This window comes from Eriocheir sinensis, unplaced genomic scaffold (genome assembly GCF_024679095.1).
Source record: "Eriocheir sinensis breed Jianghai 21 unplaced genomic scaffold, ASM2467909v1 Scaffold33, whole genome shotgun sequence".
Lineage (NCBI taxonomy): Eukaryota > Metazoa > Arthropoda > Malacostraca > Decapoda > Varunidae > Eriocheir > Eriocheir sinensis.
In genome coordinates, this window is record NW_026111643.1 from 1169859 (window position 1) to 1190900 (window position 21042).

At 43.7% G+C, this 21042-nt stretch overlaps 1 protein-coding gene across 1 annotated transcript; it reads right to left on the bottom strand.

The window, feature by feature from the left end:
• Positions 1-873: 873 nt before the first annotated feature.
• Positions 874-18871, bottom strand: LOC126991747 (fat-like cadherin-related tumor suppressor homolog). Its single transcript, XM_050850436.1, has 8 exons — positions 18587-18871; positions 16055-18433; positions 15559-15850; positions 9018-9101; positions 3922-3945; positions 3515-3560; positions 3082-3098; positions 874-2068 (listed from the first exon to the last, which is right to left on the bottom strand). The coding sequence occupies exons 1-8, from the start codon at positions 18722-18724 to the stop codon at positions 1605-1607; spliced, it is 3444 nt and encodes a 1147-aa protein (XP_050706393.1). The 5' UTR covers positions 18725-18871; the 3' UTR covers positions 874-1604.
• Positions 18872-21042: the final 2171 nt, after the last annotated feature.

Sequence of the window (21042 nt, forward strand, 5' to 3'; positions counted from 1 at the left end):
CTAGACAACGTGAGCAGGTACCGTGTTGCTTAATCCTAGATTGGTCCAAGTGTGTTTGTGTGTGTGTGTGTGTGTGACCACGACAAATGCAGACCTTGTCATTTGGGAACACGTAACACAAATATATTTGGACGTACATCACATGTAAAAAATACAGACTTTGGTGGTAACAAATGCAGACTTTGCAGACTTTGGTCATTCTGGAAGTGTGTATAATAAATGCAGACTTTGGTCATTCTGGAAGTGTGCATAGCAGACTTTGGTCATTCTGGAACACGTGACGAACGTCACATTGACATGGGTGTAACAAATGTTGGACTCACATGACTTTGTTCTTCCCTAACAGCAGAGTGTACAGATTGGAACATCGACTCACATGACAAAGCTAACGTGACTGTTCGAAGATTGTGAAGTCTAGACCGAGTACGTTGCAGATGCAACGCAGCATGTCTGCTGATTCCTGATTTCCACTGTCGTCAGTCCTGTCAGGGTTGAGACGATTGGTTTCTAACGATGAACGTGTTTCTGAACACCGACCATTACCAAAAGTCAACTTTAGAAAATTTGAGCAGAGCGATGGCAGGAACAGCAACCGGGAATCCATCGATCCGGTCCACCTTGGAGGCGATAAAGAGTATGACTTGTTCTTACGTCTCATTTGTATGACTTGTTAATTATAAAATGTTATCTCAACTTTACGTGAATGAATATCCGACTTTGGTACCGTGTTGGCGTGTCTCTGTTCGACTTTGTCTGACCCCTTCCAAAATTCGATTGACCACATTCACTCATGTCAGCGCGCTGGGAAGGGTAGGATGTCATAAATGTCACTTGAAGGGTAGGATATATTAAATTCAGTATTTTAAATAATTGTATATTCATCATTTGTATATAAATCCGTTTAACATAGTCATCTTTGTTTCATGGGTTAGTCATCTTTGTTTCATGGGATACGTTAACATGAAACCCCACCTTTGGCAACATATTGTAACCCCTTTGGGCTGGCTACAAGTGGCTTCCCTTAACCATCCTGAGATAATGTGTGTTCATAAACACAGTGTCTCTGTCCTTTGCTCGTTTGTACAAAACTTTGTGATTCTCGACTCACTCGGCTCAGCCTTGTTGGTAAAAATGTTCTCTTCTACGCATTGTGCTGACCTGACATGTGAAAGCTTGGCTTGAGAAAATGTTGCACACTGCTTGTGATACTTTAGATAATTTATAGAAGTGCTGTTGGTTACTCCAGGTTTTCATGCAGTAATAGAAAGCATCTACACCTGTTCCATTTTTTCCTTACGGAATAATGAATTTAGTTTGTGCTAAATTAGATTTTAGTAATCTTTCCATGAATGCAAGTTTGTCTGAAACATGAACAGAATGTGTATGTTATGTATATATTTGTATAAAAGTATATTTAATAATTTCTTCTTTCTCTCAGTACTTCAACCTATCTATTCATCCATCTATCTATCTATCTACCTACCTATCATGTAATTCATATTTATCTTTCCCACAAATTTAATTTAATGTTAAACAAACTGCTGGGAGTTGGTGGGGTAAAAAGTTTTTGCTCCTTGTCCAGCAGCAGCTATCACATCACAAGACTATAGAAACACTTCTGAGAGGGAAGTCTGCACCAGTGTGGGTGTGAGGGCCTCACTGACTCTATCCAGCAGCTCACAGTCAGATTCCTGGAGTTCAGACATTGAGTCGTCAACGCCTTCCTCCTCCAGGGCGGAGAGGAAGGACAGGTCCGACACGCAGCTGTAGTCTCTGCAGTGGGAGGGGCGGCGGCTCCTGGGGCTGCCGAGCCTGTTGGCGTCCTCGACGACAGAAGGCACGTTGGATATCTTCAGGGCTGACTCTGGGCAGTCATCTTCAAGGTCCGAGACAATGTTGTATTTAGACGAATGATCAAGAGTCAGGTCTTGGCATGAGTCAACAGATATATTATTTGCCAGGAGTATTTTCTCAAAGCTGCAGGGATCATCACCAGCATCATCATTGTCCTCGTTACCGTCTGGACCGCCCCGGGCGTCCTCACTCAGCAGGGGTGTGGCAACAGAGCCTGGAGGGACAACACACACTCAGTCAGGTCAACAGTCATGGTGATTGTTACCATGGAGCTGGAACTAGTAGTGATAGCCAGTAGTGCAGTAACTGCTTGAATATCATTGGTGGAAATAGCAGCACCAGTAGTAGCAGTAGTAGGAGTATAATAAAACCAGATTGGCGAGCCTGTTTTGGCGTTGGCTCCTGCGGGTCCTTTCCTCCCCTCTGCTCTGCCACACAGTCCCAACACCTATATTTTCCTTTCGTATGCTAGCTATAGCTAACATAAGGGAGGAAGAGATAGGTGTTGCAACTGTGTGGCAGAGCAGAAGGGAGGAAAGGACCCGCGGGAGCCAACACCACAACAGACTCGCCAATTAACTTCACTATAGTAGTAGTAGTAGTAGTAGTAGTAATAATGAGAACAGTTCGACAGCATAGTCTCAGTAAGTCCCATGCAATATTTGGCACCAACAGATCCACCAGCAAAAGTGTTTTCAGCAAGATTTCCAGCGCTTGCATGATAACCAATGTTACGGGTGAACCGCTCCATAGGTGTGGCGAGGTACACTCTACGGGAACAGTCTACCATGTTTACATTACTCACCGGCTCCCACGGTGGACAGTGCCGCCACTCAAGGGCCTCGGCACATCACAACCCTTGCTCATACACTTTGATCTGCTTCAATAAGTCGCTCCCTCAAAGACCAAAAGAATTATGTGTCCATCACGTGACAAGGTTGAAGTACATGTTTATATTTGGTTCTCTCCTCTGCTGCGCCTCTCAAATATCCTACATCACCATACTAGTCATGTGTTGACAGGATGAGTGGTGAGCTGCTACTCACTCTTCCTGCCGTGGTGAGCTCCTTCCCTCACACACACTCACTCCTCCTTGCTCCTCTGCTGTACATCTCACTGCCTGCATCACATTATTAATTTTCATATATATTTATTCATTTATTTTTTGTTTTACCGAATTTTGACAAGCATTATGCAAGTTCTACAATCAGTTCTAAGTCTGTTTACCTTGTGCAAGAGGCGAGCTGTGACAAACATCATAGTAATGTGTGGCACGAGAGCATGTGTGATTGACAGGCCATTGTCATGAGTCATAGAGAAACCCAGCCAATCAGGAGAGGCCTGACAAATATATTGCCAGGCACCAGAGAATCACTTCATTTGAAGAGACTACTGAGGAGCCCAACAAGGGCGGATTTGGTGCCAACATTATTTATATATATTCATGACACAAATTACAGTATAGGAGAAGAAAGCTGCTTAAACCTGATTGTAGATGCTATAACTCAAAGAAAATAACATCCACAAACACACAAAAAGTCTCACATAGCAGCAGTGGCGTTCCCTCCATGGGGTCGTCTCCGTGGAAGAGGGAGGTGCCCTGGCTCAGCATCAGCAAGTCTGGCGGGGCGGCTGTGGCCCCCTCGCTGCCGCAGCCCACCAGCGTGTGTGGGCCGCGTGCATGTCATAGTCATCCCAGTGGTAGCCTAGGATTTGGGAAACACAGACATATATTACCAGGCTTTCTGACACTGAGCCACATGTGGGTTTGTTGAGACAGATCCACATTCCTCAGCCTTCAGTGTATGTCAGTGTATTCACAGCGTGCTTTAAAGATTTCTACGTGACAGTCCCAGACCCATGATGCTGCAAGAGCTTTCTCCACATGCATCACAAGATGGTGAATATGATGTATGGGATACCATGCAAAAAAAATATTAATCTAATAGACTATTACACTTAAAGTTGCAACACCTCATTTAGCCTAATTCTCCTGCAGACTTTTATGACTTTTGTAAAACACACAAAAGGAGGAAATTATATTACTACTAAAGTATGGGTAGGTACCTTTCTTCTTCTGCTGGCTCGGTGCTGCGTGCAAGGGAAACAGAAGGCACGTGAGTGGTCATGTCCCAGAGGCTTATATTTACAATGTGCATTCTCCCTTCTCTCAACCTGGGAAACTTACTTAAAATTACAGAGCAAATTTATTATTATAGATGAGGTTCAAAAGTTATCATATATATATATATATATATATATATATATATATATATATATATATATATATATATATATATATATATATATATATATATATATATATATATATATATATATATATATATATATATATATATATATATATATATATATATATATATATATATATATATATATATATATATATATATATATATATATATATATATATATATATATATATATATATATATATATATATATATATATATATATATATATATATATATATATATATATATATATATATATATATATATAAGTTGTAAACCCAAAAAATCAATAAAAAATTGTGTAAATCAACAAAAGCACTAGCTTCATATTAACTATGTACTACTTTGTTGCTCTTTTGGCTGTGTGATGAAAGAGTGTCTGTGCCCGTCAACCACAACACAAGACTGTGTCAGTTAGCAGCACCTGAAGGAACAGATCACAAAGTTACACGGGGATGAAACGCGACAGCACTCGTGTTCTTAAGATATTAAAAAAGCACGTTACTATCACCATGTTAACTTGTATAGTTTGTCATGGTAAGTGCTACTCAAAGCTGAGCCTCAGAAGACTCGCAGCAGTGGCTGGTTATCTCAAGCAGCACACGAACTCAGTCGGGTGAGTGTTGGCACAGCGCTGCATTGCCTCTCAGAAACCCTTTGGCTGTCAAAGCCACGGGGAGCCCTTGTGTAGGGCCCATGCAAGGCAGAGGCCTGGCTCTGAGGGCCATGCAACAGTCTTCTGGTGTGGTCACTATCAGCTGTGGTGGCCTCTTGAGGGTAGTCTAATTGTGGTGGGGCCCGGCGCGCCTGGTGGTGGGGGCTGGGGAGAGGGGGCATAGCGGGGGAACCTGACGCCTGGCCCCTCTCTGCACCCGCCAGGATATAAATAGAAGTTTGTTATTCCTGAGGGTAAAGTCTTGTGATGAGAGTAAACTGCAAAACCTTCACACTTCCCTCCTTGCTGTGAGGGGAAGAACCTAAACCCCTCACAGAAAGGCTTTTAGTGTTTCCTTGGACAAAATCAAATTTATGCAGATCATAAATTAGAAGCAGGCACCAAATAAATACATGGAGTGAAATTTAATAGAATTTTCATTAGAGTACATTAACCAAGTCAGTGTTAAGCAGGCATGCTATTAGTGCCATCAGTGGGTGACCCATGCTGCAGCAGCACAGCGTGCCACCGGGAACCTCTGTGCAGTACAGGAGCTGGGCACTTCTGGCCAGCACCACATGATGCAACCCTGAGCCATCACACAAACAAAACTCCTGCCATGACAGATTAAAAAGGAAAGATTTTTGTCTGAAATATATATATATATATATATATAGATATATATATATATATATATATATATATATATATATCTATATATATATATATATATATATATATATATCTATATACTATACTGTGTTTGTGTGTGTGTGTGTGGCGCTCTCTCTCTCTCGCTCTCTCTCTCTCTCTCTCTCTCTCTCTCTCTTACACACACACACAGAAACAATGGTGAGGGACATGGCAGATAAGAAAAAATGTCATAATGTTTGGTGTACAAGAAGAAAAACACAGTGAAGACTCAGAGGGAAAGTTGTGAGAAGAATAGGGTGAAAAGTGTATTGAGAAATTTGAATACTGAAGAAGAGGAAAAGTTTGAGGAAGAAGTAGATGAAATAACAAGATTGGGAAGGTATGAGGAAGGAAAGAACAGGCCATTAAAGATTAAGTTAAGATCCCAAATGACAACAGAAACCATCCTAAATAGGTTGTGGAGATTAAACAACTCTGAAGAATACAAACAGATATATGTGAGGAGAAATATGACGGAGGATGAAAGAATGAAGGTAAAAGAAATGATAAATGAAGTGAAAAAAAGGAATGAGGAAAGATCAGAGGAAGATAAGAAGAATTTTTTTTGGAGATTGAAGAACAAAAAACTGATGAAGTGGCGGAAAGGAGGCGAAGAGAGGGAGTAAAGGTGTTGATATCCTTTCCCTTCCTCCCTCCTTATTTTCACATATTCATTTCTTGCTATCTTAAAGTCTTCTTTATTCCTCTGGTTCTTTTCAATCTTTTCCACGCTTTGTCCCTTTTTTTCTTTGCACCTGCACATCTTGCGTTAAACCAATCTTGCTTTCCTCTTTCTATTGGTTTATATAATGGGACATTTTTTGACTCCTGTCTCATATGCCTCTATGAAAACAATATTTTCCTGCACTTCGTTTGTTCTTTTTAACTTTTCCCAGTCCAGTTTTTTGTAATATTTCTTGAGATTTTCAATGTCCACTTTCCTGTAGTTTCTCCTTTGTACAATTTGTCTTCCTCAGTGGCGTCCTCATCGGTTTCCAACTCTATTATTACATGATCACTTTTTCCCATGGGACACACATATCTTAACTCATTTAACAGGTGCACTCCCTTCGTCAGCCCCAGGTCCAGTCTTGCTGGCTCGTCATCACTCCTGTATCTTGTATTTTCAGTCACCCACTGCATCATTATGTTTTCCGTAGTCAGTTTTAAAAATATCTCTCCCCATGCCATGTGTGTGTGTGTGTGTGTGTGTGTGTGTGTGTATGTGTATGTGTGTGTGTGTGTGTGAGTGTGTGTGTATGTGTATTTACCTAGTTGTAATTTTCCAGGGCCTGGGCTTACGCTCGTGTGGTCCCGTCTCCGTATCTATAATTATCAAACTTTTCTTTGAATCTTTGCACACTCTTCGCCGATACTATTTCTTCACTTAATCTGTTCCAAACCTCTATATTTCTTTGTGGGAAGCTATATTTCTTTATGTCTCTTGAGCATCTTCCCTTCCTCAACTTTTTACTACAGCGTCTAGTATTCCTGCTGGAAGGTTCTTCTCTTAGCAATTTCTCGTTATCTACTTCTTCCATGTTACTCAATAGCCTATATATTTGTATTAGGTCTCCTCTTTCTCTTCTTTGTTCTAGTGTTGGCAAGTCCATTTCCTTTAGTCTCTCTTCATATGTCAGTCCCTCCAGTTCTGGAACCATTTTTGTTGCCATCCTCTGTATTTTTTCTAGTTTTATTATGTGTTTCTTCATGTGTGGAGACCACACTGTTTCCGTGTATTCTAGTTTAGGTCTAATCATAGTAGTTATTAATTTTTTCATCATTTCTTTGTCCATGTAGTGGAATACTATACCTACCTATATTTTTCACCATGTTATATGTATCACCGAAGATCCGATTTATATGACTTTCTGGTTGCATATAATCTTGCATTATTACTCCCAGGTCTCTCTTTTCATTTACTTTCTTTAATATTTCACCATCTCCCATTTTATATGTCCATTTTGGTCTTTCTACACTTTTTCCCATTTCCATAACATGACATTTCTTCACGTTGAATTTCATCTCCCATTTCTGACTCCATTTCCAAATTTTGTTTAGGTCTTCTTGCAGCTCCTTGCAGTCTTCATTGTTTCTTATATGTCTTTGCAGTTTAGCATCATCCGCGAACAGGCTCATGTAGCTGTTTATTCCCTCTGGCATATCATTAATATAGACTAGGAAGAGTACTGGTGCTAAAACCAACCCCTGGGGCACTCCACTTTCCACTGTTCTCCATTCCGATCTAGTGTCCTTAACCACGGTTCTCATCTCTCTTCCTCTTAAGTAGCTTTCCATCCAGCACTTCATTTTTCCTCTCAATCCTCCTTTATTTTCTAGTTTCCACAGCAGTCTTGAATGTGGAAATTTGTCACTTTGTGTGTGTGTGTGTGTGTGTGTGTGTGCAAAAGATGTAAGGTACCAATTTCTTTTTCTCCTTTCTCATGTTGAAGATTGGCTTTCTTTATGTCTTGAATAAAATAAATCCATTAATCTGCACAAGTTATCAATGCTGAGTTAATATTTTTCTTTACTTATTATCTAATTCTCAGAAATCAATGGCAAGTCAATTTTTAAAATGGCAAATGACGACTGAAACACGGCAGATATACTTTTTGAGGAGTAGCTAAGTTAGGGAAGGGGGAGGAAGGAGGGGAGTGAGAGGGAGGAGTGGAGGAAGGGTGGGAAAGGAAGGAGATAATGGAGAGGAGGGAAAGGAAGGTGATGAAGGAGGAGCAGGAAAGGGAGGAGGAGGGAGAGGAGAGAAAAGGTGGAGGGGAGGGAAAGGGGAAAGGAAGGGAGATGAGGATAAAGATAGGGATTAGGATGAAATAGGAGAGGAGCACAGATGGGAAAATGGCAATAATGATAATGGTAATGATGATAATGGTAAGGAAAGTAATGATGAAAGAAAAGCCTATTGAGAAGAAAGCTAAAAAAATAAAGAAATAAAATACAGGGGTCTGGAAGGGCTACATTAACCCGGTAGCAGCAATGGGCCAAATTTGTGGCTTTACAGTGTAGCAGCAACGGGCCAAATTTGTGGCTTTACAGTGTAGCAGCAACGGGCCAAATTTGTGGCTTTACAGTGTAGCAGCAACGGGCCAAATTTGTGGCTTTACAGTGTAGCAGCAACGGGCCAAATTTGTGGCTTTACAGTGTAGCAGCAACGGGCCAAATTTGTGGCTTTACAGTGTAGCAGCAACGGGCCAAATTTGTGGCTTTACAGTGTAGCAGCAACGGGCCAAATTTGTGGCTTTACAGTGTAGCAGCAACGGGCCAAATTTGTGGCTTTACAGTGTAGCAGCAATGGGCCAAATTTGTGGCTTTACAGTGTAGCAGCAACGGGCCAAATTTGTGGCTTTACAGTGTAGCAGCAACGGGCCAAATTTGTGCCATAATATAAACCCCCAAAATAGATGCTACATAATCTGATCACAAATACTTTGATATATATTATGAAATGGTTTGTGTGAGGGGTGATTTTTTCTCATTTTTCTCGCTTGGTGGGACCATTAAGAAACCTGATTCCCGCTGCTACCGGGTTAAGAATGTCATACCTGAAGAATCGTCTGAAAATGGAGACTGCCGGGCCGGGGAGGTGTGGGTCTCGCCGAGGTTGGTCACCAGGTCACAGCCCACATCTGAAAAACAACGAGGACACATGAAGTTCTGGTCCTCACAATCTGACGCACTCCCAACGCCTCAGATACAAATAAACATAGTGCAGTAAGGAGAGGAGACACTCAACAGGGAAAAGGGGATCAAGTTGCAAGTTATAATATAGTTCTGGTCCTCATGGTTTGGTGCACACCCAACGCCTCAAGTACAAATAAACACAGGCCAGTAATGAGAGGAGACACGAAAAAAAGGAAAAGGCCCCAATTCTCCCCAAGCCTTTGAATAAATTACTCTTAAATTGGTGGCCTGGCCATCTCATTCTTAAGGCAGTGAGGTTCCCCAACATCACACTTGACATTTAATTTCTTAGGTGATTCATCAAAAGTTGAGTGTAGAAATCTCTGGAGACAAACACTGACGATCTCAGGGCAAGAATCACAGCTGCCATTGAAAGCATGGAAGTGTTGCAGTGTACATGGCAGAACATAGAAAATACAAATTAGTATGATGATATTTCCATATATGTTTTGGCAGCTCCTGCTCAGCATTCCCTTAGAAGGGCTGCCACAGCAGATGTGTATACACATGCAGTGAAGAAGGGAAAATACTTAAAGCATCAAGCTGCCTGTGCTCCTTGTACTGCTCTAGGGCTGTGAGGTAACAGTGAACGGTGAGCTGATGCCTTCTGTAACGCACACCTTGGCAGGACTGCTGGGCATCACTAAAGTGGCTGTGTGTCAAACTACTAGCTATCACTTTAGTAAACAGGAAAATTAATCAAGGCCTTTTTTTACCTTCATTCCCTGTGCATGCAAACTTTTGCTCTATGGGCCTATGACTCACTCCCCACAAGTCACCCCTGCTCGCTGGGATGTATCTGTAAGAGACAACTCTTGGTGAGGCAGAGCACAGGGAGGCCAACAAGTCTTGTGCCCTGAGGGAAATGACTGACCCTGCCAAGACTTATTTCCAATGGTAAGGGAGCTGCTGTGGATTCTTGGACATTTCCAAACCACTGGCCACTATGGTTATGAAGTCGTCCATCACTGGGGTAGTACTGGCACTAGGGAAAAGGCCAATGTTGTACCAATATTTACAAAGGGGGATAAATAAGCTGTGTCTAATTACCACCAACTGGTTTAAAGTCAGTTGTAGGGAAATCATTTGTGTGTTACAGCTAGAAATATTCATGGCCACCCAGACAAATACAATCAGATTACTGACTTCCAGCATGGGTTCACGAAAGGTAAATCTCATCTCACTAACCTTATGTCACTTCTCAAAAAGGTGCATGAAGGGGCAGGAAAGGATGAAAATTATGATGTTGTTTATGTATCTCACTTTAAGTTGAGCATTCAAGACTTAAATAAAGTCAAAGCACATGGGACAGAGGGCTAAAGTTTGGGGTGGATCAGGAGGTGACTAAGAGACAAGACGCAGAGAGTTCAAGTAAACACAGATAAATCAGACTGGGTGTGTGTTACTGATGGCAGCCCACAAGGTTTAGCTTTAGATCCATTGCTATTTACTATTTACATCAATGATCTTGATTGCAGTGCAACCAGTGACATCAGGAAGTTTGTGGATGACACATAAATAGGACGACTAATCAGTGACACTGGCATTGCAGGGCGACCTAAATGCACTGTACGAGTGTTCCCATGAATGGATGATGCAGTTCAACATGGAGATGCTGATACTTTTAAGTGTAGGAAAAAATGATCTTCCAAGTAGTTAAAACAAATAATGAAAACAAATAAATAAAACAAGTCTTGGTCACTCTAGGCATGTGTGAGCCCTGACATTCAACCCCAAATCAATGTATTACTGCCCTGAACCACACAATTTTTTATTTTTTATTTTTACAGCAAGGGAGGCAGCTCAAGGTCAAAAAACAAAAACAGCAACAAAAAGGCCTGCTATATGTACACTGTTCTGACAAAAGAAAAAAAGAACGAGAGGCCAGAAGCGAGGTCAATTTTGGGTGGATAGGGGTCTTGATACTCTCCACTTGAAAGAGCTCAATGCAAAATAGTCTTGGGCTGTATTTCTATGGGCATCAGCAACTGGCAGTGCAGAAGTAATCCTAGTTGTATATTTGCCACTGGTTAGACCCTTCCTGGATAAGACTGCTCAATTTTTGTGCCCCTATTACAGAGAGGATACAGTTCCTTTAAATTAGTACAGAGGAGAGACTAAAGTGATCCAAGGACATAGAAACGAGCTGTATGGGGTGACTGAATAACTTAACCTGGTAGCAGCGACAGGCCAAATTTGTGGCTTTACTGTGTAGCAGCGACAGGCCAAATTTGTGGCTTTACTGTGTAGCAGCGACAGGCCAAATTTGTGGCTTTACTGTGTAGCAGCGACAGGCCAAATTTGTGGCTTTACTGTGTAGCAGCGACAGGCCAAATTTGTGGCTTTACTTTACTGTGTAGCAGCGACAGGCCAAATTTGTGGCTTTACTGTGTAGCAGCGACAGGCCAAATTTGTGGCTTTACTGTGTAGCAGCGACAGGCCAAATTTGTGGCTTTACCGTGTAGCAGCGACAGGCCAAATTTGTGGCTTTACCGTGTAGCAGCGACAGGCCAAATTTGTGGCTTTACTGTGTAGCAGCGACAGGCCAAATTTGTGGCTTTACCGTGTAGCAGCGACGGGCCAAATTTGTGGCTTTACCGTGTAGCAGTGACGGGCCAAATTTGTGGCTTTACCGTGTAGCAGTGATGGGCCAAATTTGTACCATGATTTAAACCCCCCAAAATAGATGATCCACACACTGATCACAAATGCTTTGATATATTTTATGAAATGGTTTGTGTGAATGATGATTTTTTCTCATTTTTCTTGCTTAGAGGGACCATTAAGAAACATGATCCCTGCTGCTACTGGGTTAACATATTCTCCGGAAAGCCCTACACTGTGAGGTGATTTATTATAAGTTTTCAGACGGGTTACAGGGATGAATATTGGCAATTTAGTAACCTTCTCTGACTTAATGAAAGCCTAAAATCACTTAACTCGTATGGGGTGAGATTAAAAAGCTTATATTCTCTGGAAAGCCGTAGACTGTGAGGTGATTGATTAGAAGTTCTCAGATGGGTTACAGGGATTAATAAGGGACTTAATGAAAGCCTAAAATCACTTAACTTGTACAGGATGACTAAAAAAAAAAATTAACTTACATATTATGGAAAGCCATAGACTGTGGCGTGCTTTATTAGAAGTTTTCAGATGGGTTGTAGGGATTAATAAGGGCAATTTAGTAACCTTGCCTGACTTAACAAAAGCCTAATTCACTTCACTTGTACGGGGAGGACTAAAAAAAAAAAAACATATTCTCCGGAATACTGTAGACGGTGAGGTGCTTTATTATAAGTTTTCAGGTGGGTTACAGGGATTAACCTGGTAGCAGCGACGGGCCAAATTTGTGCCATGATATAAACCCCCCAAAATAGATGATACATAAACTGATCACAAATGCTTTGATATATATTATGAAATGGTTTGTGTGAGTGATGATTTTTTCTCATTTTTCTCGCTTTGAGGGACCATTAAGAAACATGATCCCCGCTGCTACTGAGTTAATAATTACTGAAAGCCAAATTTACTTCACTCATATGAGGTGACTGAAAACCCTCAAATTATATTCTCCAGAGAGCTGTATAGACTGTGAGGTGATTTATTATAAATTCTCAGATGGGTTATAGGGATGAATAAAGGCAATTTAGTAACCTTGCCTGATTTAACGAAAGCCAAATTCACTTCACTTGTACGGGGTAACAAAAAAAACAAAAAAACAAAAATTAACATATTCTCTGGAAAGCTGTAGACTGTGAGGTGATTTATTAGAAGTTTACAGATGGGTTATAGGGATTGATAAGGGCAATTTAGTAACCTTGCCCGACTTATTGAAAGCCTAAAATCACTTAACTCGTATGGGGTGAGATTAAAAAGCTTATATTCTCTGGAAAGCTGTAGACTGTGAGGTGATTTATGAGAAGTTTCCAAATGGGTTATAGGGATGAATATTGGCAATTTAGTAACCTTCCCTGACTTAACAAAAGCCTAAAATCACTTAACTCATATGGGGTAAGATAAAAAAGCTTATATTCCCTGGAAAGCCCTAGACTGTGAGGTGCTTTATTAGGAGTTCTCAGATGGGTTACAGGGATGAATAAGGGCAATTTAGTAACCTTGCCTGACTTATTGAAAGCCCAAAATCACTTAACTTGTATGGGGTGAGATTAAAAGACCTATATTCTCTGGAAAGCCGTAGACTGTGAGGTGATTTATTAGAAGTTTCCAAATGGGTTATAGGGATGAATATTGGCAATTTAGTAACCTTGCCTGACTTAATGAAAGCTTAAAATCACTTCACTTGTACAGGGTGACTAAAAACCCCTTAACTTACATATTCCGGAAAGCCGTAGACTGTGAGGTGATTTATTATACGTTCTCAGTTGGGTTATAGGGATTAATAAGGGCAATTTAGTAACCTTGCCTGACTTTCCTAAGGCCAAAAATCACTTCATTCAGGCAGCTGCTTCCCATCAATCATGTACCTCCCTCTCCTGCCACCTCTCTTACACCCTCCTTCCCCTCCTCTTCCATCACAGCACTCATTCATTCCCACCCTGCCATACAAAACCATACAGCACCTCAGAACTCATAGCACGGTACAGCACCTCATCAGAAGAGAGGGAGCAGATAACAAGAGGATTATTTTTTTACAAGGGAGGCAGCTCAAGGGCAAAAAAACAAAAAGAGCAACAAAAAAGCTTGCTATACGCTGCTTCAACAAATGAAAGCAGAACGAGAGGCCAAAGGAGAGGTCAATTTGAAGTGGAGAGGTGTCTTAACCTGTCCGCTGCGATTGGCACAGATTTTGCCCTCACTGGTTGCCTGGTATCATATATATCCCTTCACTGGTAGCCTGGTAACATATGGTCCCAGGTCTTTCTCTGCCTCTGTGGTGGATAGTGGAGTGTTTCCCATGTGGTATTGGTGTGCTGGATATTGGATATCCCTTCATTGGTAGCCTGGTAACATATAGTCCCAGGTCTTTCTCTGGCTCTATGGTGGATAGTGGAGTGTTTCCCATGTGATATTGGTGTGCTGGATATCCCTTCATTGGTAGCCTGGTAACATATAGTCCCAGGTCTTTCTCTGGCTCTGTGGTGGATAGTGGAGTATTTCCCATATGGTATCGGTGTGCTGGATATCCCTTCATTTGGTAACATATAGTCCCAGGTCTTTCTCTGCCTCTGTGGTGGATAGTGGAGTGTTTCCCATGTGGTGTTGATATGCTTCCCCTCCCAAGGTGCATGACTTTACATTTTTCTTCACTGAATTGTAGCAGCCACTTTTTGTTCCATTCCTGTAGCTTGGTGATGTCTTCTTGTAGGAAATCCGCAGTCAAGCAGTTAATACTCTGTGGCAGCCTTTAACTGCTCATGCATATAAGTACCACCCAACAGTCTGGCACATCGATCATCCACCACCGGGCTGCTCACCTCCAAACAGGCTGAGCGGACTTTTACTGTACGTCTTAATAACCTCAGTACCAGGGGTGTGGAGTCGGAGTTAAAATTTTCCAACTCCGACTCCGGGAAACTTTAAAGTTGCGACTCCGATTCTGACTCCGGCCCCCATGCCCCTCCCCCTCTATGGCAATTTTTTTTTTATTATTATTATTTTTTATTTTTATAGATGCTGCCTGTAGTGCCGGTAGACTCTCTTGAGGTCCTTTCTCTTACATGTATTTACATCAAAATTATATGTACTCTATATAGACAACATCCGGATAATGTATAAGAAAAAAGTTCACAACTACATTACACGATAAAGGATTACGTTAAGGAGTCAGAGTCGGGGGTATTTTTATCGACTCCAACTCCGGCCAAAAGTACCCGACTCCGACTCCACGGCCCTGCTCAGTACTATTAATCCAGTGCTGAAATCTTACCTCATGACTTGACATTAAAGTTTCAGTATTGGATTAATAGTACTGAGGTTATGTTAGGTTATGCATGTTTGTATGTATAAACTCTATATCAGGGGTTCTCAACTTGGTGTAAATCGTCCCAAGTGTGCTAATTTGATCTTTTCTGTTGGGCAATATTTATTTATTTTATATTTTCTTATTTATTTATTTATTCATTTATTGGCAACTGGGAGACAGACGGTAACCAAGAAAAAAGTCTCAGTAAAATCCTATCCATTGTATTAGGCTTCAATTCACTAGAGGCTCCATATGTTCTTCTCTGTCCTTTTTTATTCCTGCTATTTACCTCGGCCTAATATACCACATACAAGTTTATTAACAAGTTTTCAAAGTGTGGACGCTAAAATGTAATTGTGGAAGCCTGAGCAGCGAGGGGAGATGAGTAAAGGGAGGCATGGAAAATGGGGTCATGGGTAAACAATGGTTGGGACCCCCTGCTCCATATATTGCTCTATTTACAGAGCTATTTGACTCACCCTTGATGGGCATGAAGTAGGAGTCGTTGAGGTTATTGTGGTGGTCCCAGGGCTTGTGGAGAGAGTCGGAGTCACTGTTGGAGGGCGGCGGAGGGGAGAGGTTGGGCGGCATGACCACGGGCTTTTTAAGGCTGTGGAGGAACTCGTGGGAGCATCGTGAAAGTGTCTGCAGCTCAAGACTCTCGTGTCCCGCAGCAGACAGGTCCGCCAGATGCTTAAGGGTGTTGAGAATGGCGGAGTCGTTGCCGCTGGGGGTGTAGGAGGCCGGGTGGGGGGGCAGCGGCGGCCCCTGCTGTGTGGCACCAAGGCAACAAAAAGAAAACAACTCAAAAGTCTGTAAGAAACAAAACATCTATGACGCTGACGCCCTAACACACAGAGGCTCAACAACATCCACAAAATGAAATATGGACAGAAAACATTCAAATTGCAGCCTGTAACTTGATGCCAAGGAAGTGAGTCTGATAAAACTAACATGTACCAGTGTCTGTCTTACCTGGTCTGCCTCCACGTTGCAGATTTTGGAGTTTCTTTTGGGTGCGTCATTCGCCTTGAGGTCGTTCTTCACGTGGTGGTCCGTGAGCTTGACGCGGTTGTTCTGCTGGTGACGCTTGTGCCTCCACCGCCACCACTGCCAGGCCCCCAGCAGCAGCACGGCCATCACGCACCCCAGGAACACGGCCAGGATGCACAGCAGCTCCTCCAGGGTGATGTTCAGGGAGGAGGACGGCTCTTCAGGCTTCCTAACGGCCTCTGTGCAGTTATTCACCGCACCGGTAACATTGGAGGAACATATGCACTTGAACCCACCAAAGAAGTTGAGGCAGGTTCCCCCGCTCTGGCAAGGGTTGCGGGTACACTCATCAATGTCCAGCTGGCACATTGCACCGGTAAAGTGTTGGCACTTGCATATAGGCCCATCGGTACCCTCCTCACAGCGACCGCCATTCTGACAAGGGTTTGGGTTGCAGAAAATGCCATATTCACAACGTTTTCCACTCAGTTTTGAAGGACATTGACACTTATAGGTGTGGCCAACAACGATACATTTGCCTCCATTAAGACAGGGTGAGGAGGAGCAGGGAGCCGTGTCCACCTGGCACTGTCCTCCGGTAAAGCGTGGAGGGCAATTGCACTTATAAGAACCTTCATTTTCTATGCATGTCCCAGCGTTCTGGCAAGGGTAGGAGCCACACGCGCCGGCCAACGGCAGCACGCCTGGACACTGGAGCTCCACGTTGGCCAGGCGCGTGAGCACCGTGCCCCTGGAGGCCGTCCCTGTTATTGACACGGGAAGCTCGGTGCCGTCAATAATGATCTGATCGAGGCAACCCACAAATCCCAGGCTGCTTTGGGAATAGGAAGACATGCCTGACTCTGGTTCACTGCTGAGGGTAGCACCGAGATACATGAAGTTTGAATCCATGTTCAGAATGTCATTAGCACCCGGCGCCGCTCCTGAACTCACCTCGCTGTCCACACTCAGTGTTGATATGGTGCCGTCTCTGGTCAGGTTGATGAAGTGCCACGCATCATTGTCGACCCTCACCGTGGACACCCTGACCAGCCCTTCCCCGCTGCCACAGTCCCAGCGGTACTGCACGTGTCCGCCGGCCACCTCCAGCACGCTGTAGTCCACATCCCCGGCAGTAAAAACCAGCGTTCCCACCGGGTGTCTGGTGCGCATGAAGGCACTCAGCATCAGTGAGCTGCTCTCACTTTGCTGAGCTATGCTGTACTGGGCATAGCTCTTTCCCCTGAAGGAGAGAGGCCTCAGTGGGTAGTGGCACGCAGGGCTGCGGCACTTTGTCAGGTCCACTCGGCACGAAGGTCCTGCTCTGCCGGCAGGGCACTGGCACGTGTAGCCTCGGCTGCTGGTGTTGGTGGGCGCACACTCCTCATACTCAGCACAGGGTCGGTGCCCACAGGCATTGACTAAAGTAGTGCAGTTCTGGCCTCCATACCCTTGGTCACACACACAGCCAACTTTCTGGGTAAATCTTGGAGCAACCAGACTAGACAGCTGTGTGTTGAAGGGCATGGCCACATCATCGTTGATTTCCACCACGTCCACACAGTCCCCGTGGCCGCCGCACTCTGAGCCAGACACACACAGGGACTCCATGATGTCCACGAAGGGCAAGCCAAGCTTCTCTTTTATGTCAACTTGTTTTTCTTTTAGCTTCAGCAGCAAATGTTCTCTTGTCATATATATTTCAAATAACCTCACAACTATCAGAACGTCAAGACTCCTCTGTATGTCTCTCTTGGAACGTTGTGGAATGTAATCTATTTTATCTAAAGAGTGTGAGTGTACGAGGGCTGGCTGCAGGCTGACCAGGACCACAGAATGCTCCTGAACTGACAGCTCTATGGCAATAGCTTTGAGGAAATATTTCTGATACCTGGAGAGAAATTCATCGGAGGACAGAGGACCCAGGTGAATGATGACGGCATTTTCAACCATTTCCTCAGTGACCACGGAGACCTCGATGGAAGCCTGCACGGTGCGGTGATACCTGCCGTCTGACACACTGACGTTGACGCTGTAGTTGCCAGCATCAAGAGGCGTCAGTGCCACCAGAGTGCCGTCCTCACTATCAATGTCAAAGTACTTGATGGAGCTGACTTCCTCTGGGTAGGGCACCACAGAGTACTGCAGGGTGTCGTAGGGGTCCTGGTCCAGTGCAGTGACCCGCCCAATGATGCCTCCGGGAGAGGCACTCCGGAAGCTGATGACCACGGTTTTAAGCGGGAAGAGTGTTGGCGGGAAGCGGGACTCCTCCACCACGCTGACGGTAACTTGGGTGTTAGCGTGGAGTGGTGGCGAGCCGCTGTCCCACACTCGCACCTGCACCACGTACCGATCCTGGACCTGGTGAAGAAGAGGAAACAGGGACTGAAGAATGGCACTCATGTATTACTCTCACTATCTGTGGAGCTTAATTAAAAATGCATACTTCCTTGAGCACTCAGACCACCTGATGGTTTTACTGGATTAAATGCGTTACAAAATATTGAGCGTTACCTTGTGGTTCAATTTATTGGTGGCCAGCCTCAGTGAGCCATCCTGGTCCAGGGTGAAGGCACGACTCTCAACAGGCTGGTTGATCACCTCCCAGGTGAAGGGAGCGCCGCTGGGGTCAGCGTCGGCATCGGTGGCCATGAGGCGGATCACTGAGCAGCCCACAGCTCGGTTCTCCTAATAAAGAAGAACCACTTGAGACGCACCACTTCAATGTTCACTGGATATGGATACGGATGTGCATGTATATATGTAGTTGCATATAGTTGAAAATGAAAGATGATTGGAAGACCCCTAGAAATACAATTCTCTCAATAGATGCGGTGTACAGTGGATCAGCCTGGACAAAGAGGTTGTTCAATCTAACTTTTAATCAAATTTAAAGCTAAATCTGACCTACTGAGACTCAGAGATGGGACTCCACTAGTGTAGCTCATTGCCTGTGATCACAACTGGGTAAACACACACACACACACACACACACACACACACAGAAAGATGGGCTGGTGAGAGACGTTGTTGAAAAGAAGAGTGTAGTTGTCTTTGGGCTGAAGGAGAAGGTCCTGCCAATACGACATGAGAGAGAGAGAGAGAAATGAAAAGCAGGCAGCTGTTGAGCTGGTGAGGGAGGTGCAGCATGAAGGCACAGTTTGGAGGACAAGGTAGAGGAAGTACTCCTGAGGATTGGCAAATATGTAAAAGGAGGACATCGACCTTTTAAGGTAAGGTTCAGATTGCAGGTGGCTGCAGAGGAAGTGCTTGCAGGAACTTGGAAACTCTAAAAGAGAGGATTACAAAGACGTATGGATCAGGAAGGAAGAAGAAAGGGCAAAAGTCAACAAACTGTGGGAAGAAGCCAAGCAAAAAAACGAGAGCAGGACAGAGGCGGAGAAGAAGAGGTTTTGGTGGAGGGTCACAGACTTAAGATTGAGGACGTGGTACAGACGGTCAGCAGAGAGGGATGAAGTGAACCAAAGGTTGCATACACAAACATGAATGGGTTAACAATGGCACTGGCAGAAGAAAATGATTACCGGAGGGAGAACGAACTGGACATCATGGGAATAGTTAAAACAAAGCTGGGCAATGCTGTCGTGTCCCTAGACATTGGTGGAGGAAAGTACAATATGTGGAGAAAAGACAGACGGGAAATGCAGGGAGGAGGAGTGACGATGTTGGTTAACCTGGTAATAGCGACGGGCCAAATTTGTGCCATGATATAAACCCCCCAAAATAGATGATACATAATCTGATCACAAATGCTGTGATATATATTATGAAATGGTTTGTGTGAGGGGTGATTTTTCTCATTTTTCTCACTTGGAGGGACCATTAAGAAACATGAGCCCTGCTGCTACCGGGTTAAGAAGGACCTGGGAGTTGACAGTGTAAACTATGGCAAGGGATGTGCTGAAATGATGAAAGTTGGAGTACACTGGGAAGGAAGCAGAAACAGAGACTTTGGTGTGGTGAGTGTTCCACCAAAACAAGATCTTGGGGTTAAGAAAGATATGAGAGAATGATGAAAGACACAAGTGAGGGTATGGAGGAAATGATGAGTGGAAGTGACAACCTAACCATGATGGGGACTTCAACTGCAAAGAGGTGTGTTGGAAGGAGTGGACGTCAGAGGGCGGTGAGGGCTGCTGAGGATGGCAATAAACAACACTCTTACACAATGGATCAAGGAGAACACAAGGTTTCAGGGGAGTGATGAACCCTCAAGGATTTACAAAGGAGTCTGAAATAGTAGATAGAGTGTCGTACAAAACACCTCTAGGACGAAGTGATCACATGGTACTTGAGTTTATGATGAATGAAAGAAGAGAAGTGAGGAGAGGAGACCACAAAACTGGGAGATACAATTACAGCAAGGTGAACTCTGCATAGCTGAGAAAGCACTTGAAGAAGCGGACTGGAGTAAGTTCTATGGAGCGGAAACAGTGGACATGAAGCGGCTGTCCTTACTGGAGACTTACAATGAGGGAGTAAGGCAATACTTGTCAAAAAGGGGAAGAGGGAAGTTAGAAATAAAATTTGGTTCAATAAAAGATATGGAAGTGAAAGTGAAGCAAAGTGAGAAAGAGATGTAGCATGGAACAGGTGGAGAAAAGGGAAAGACAGAACCTTTGGCTGAAGTACAAACAAGTATGCATCTCACGTGTGGGGGGCTCCACTCACACAGCTCTCCTGGACAGAGTGGAGTCTGAGGGTCGTATTATAAGACACGTCATCGCTCAAAAACACATATTTGACAAGGCTTTCATAGGAGTTGTGGGCATTTCCAGGGGTAGTTTTATGACCCTGGTGGTAGTTTGACCCTTCCTCTGTACGGTGAACCTAAAGAAACACTCATTAGACCCCGACTGACCCCCTCTTTGACCTTTAGAAACAGCTGATGTGAGACCTGAAAGTGTCTTCTAATACCAACTTAAGGCTCTTCGTCTCATCAGCTCTCC

Coding starts and splice junctions, on each gene's coding strand:
- LOC126991747 (XM_050850436.1), bottom strand. CDS start 18,724: ATGGCCACCGATGCCGACGCTGACCCCAGCGGCGCTCCCTTCACCTGG. Junction 9,102..15,558: donor CTACTTCATGCCCATCAAGG/GTGAGTCAAATA, acceptor GTTGTTTTTCAG/ATGTGGGCTGTGACCTGGTG. Junction 3,561..3,921: donor GAGCCAGCAGAAGAAGAAAG/GTACCTACCCAT, acceptor CCCAAATCCTAG/GCTACCACTGGGATGACTAT.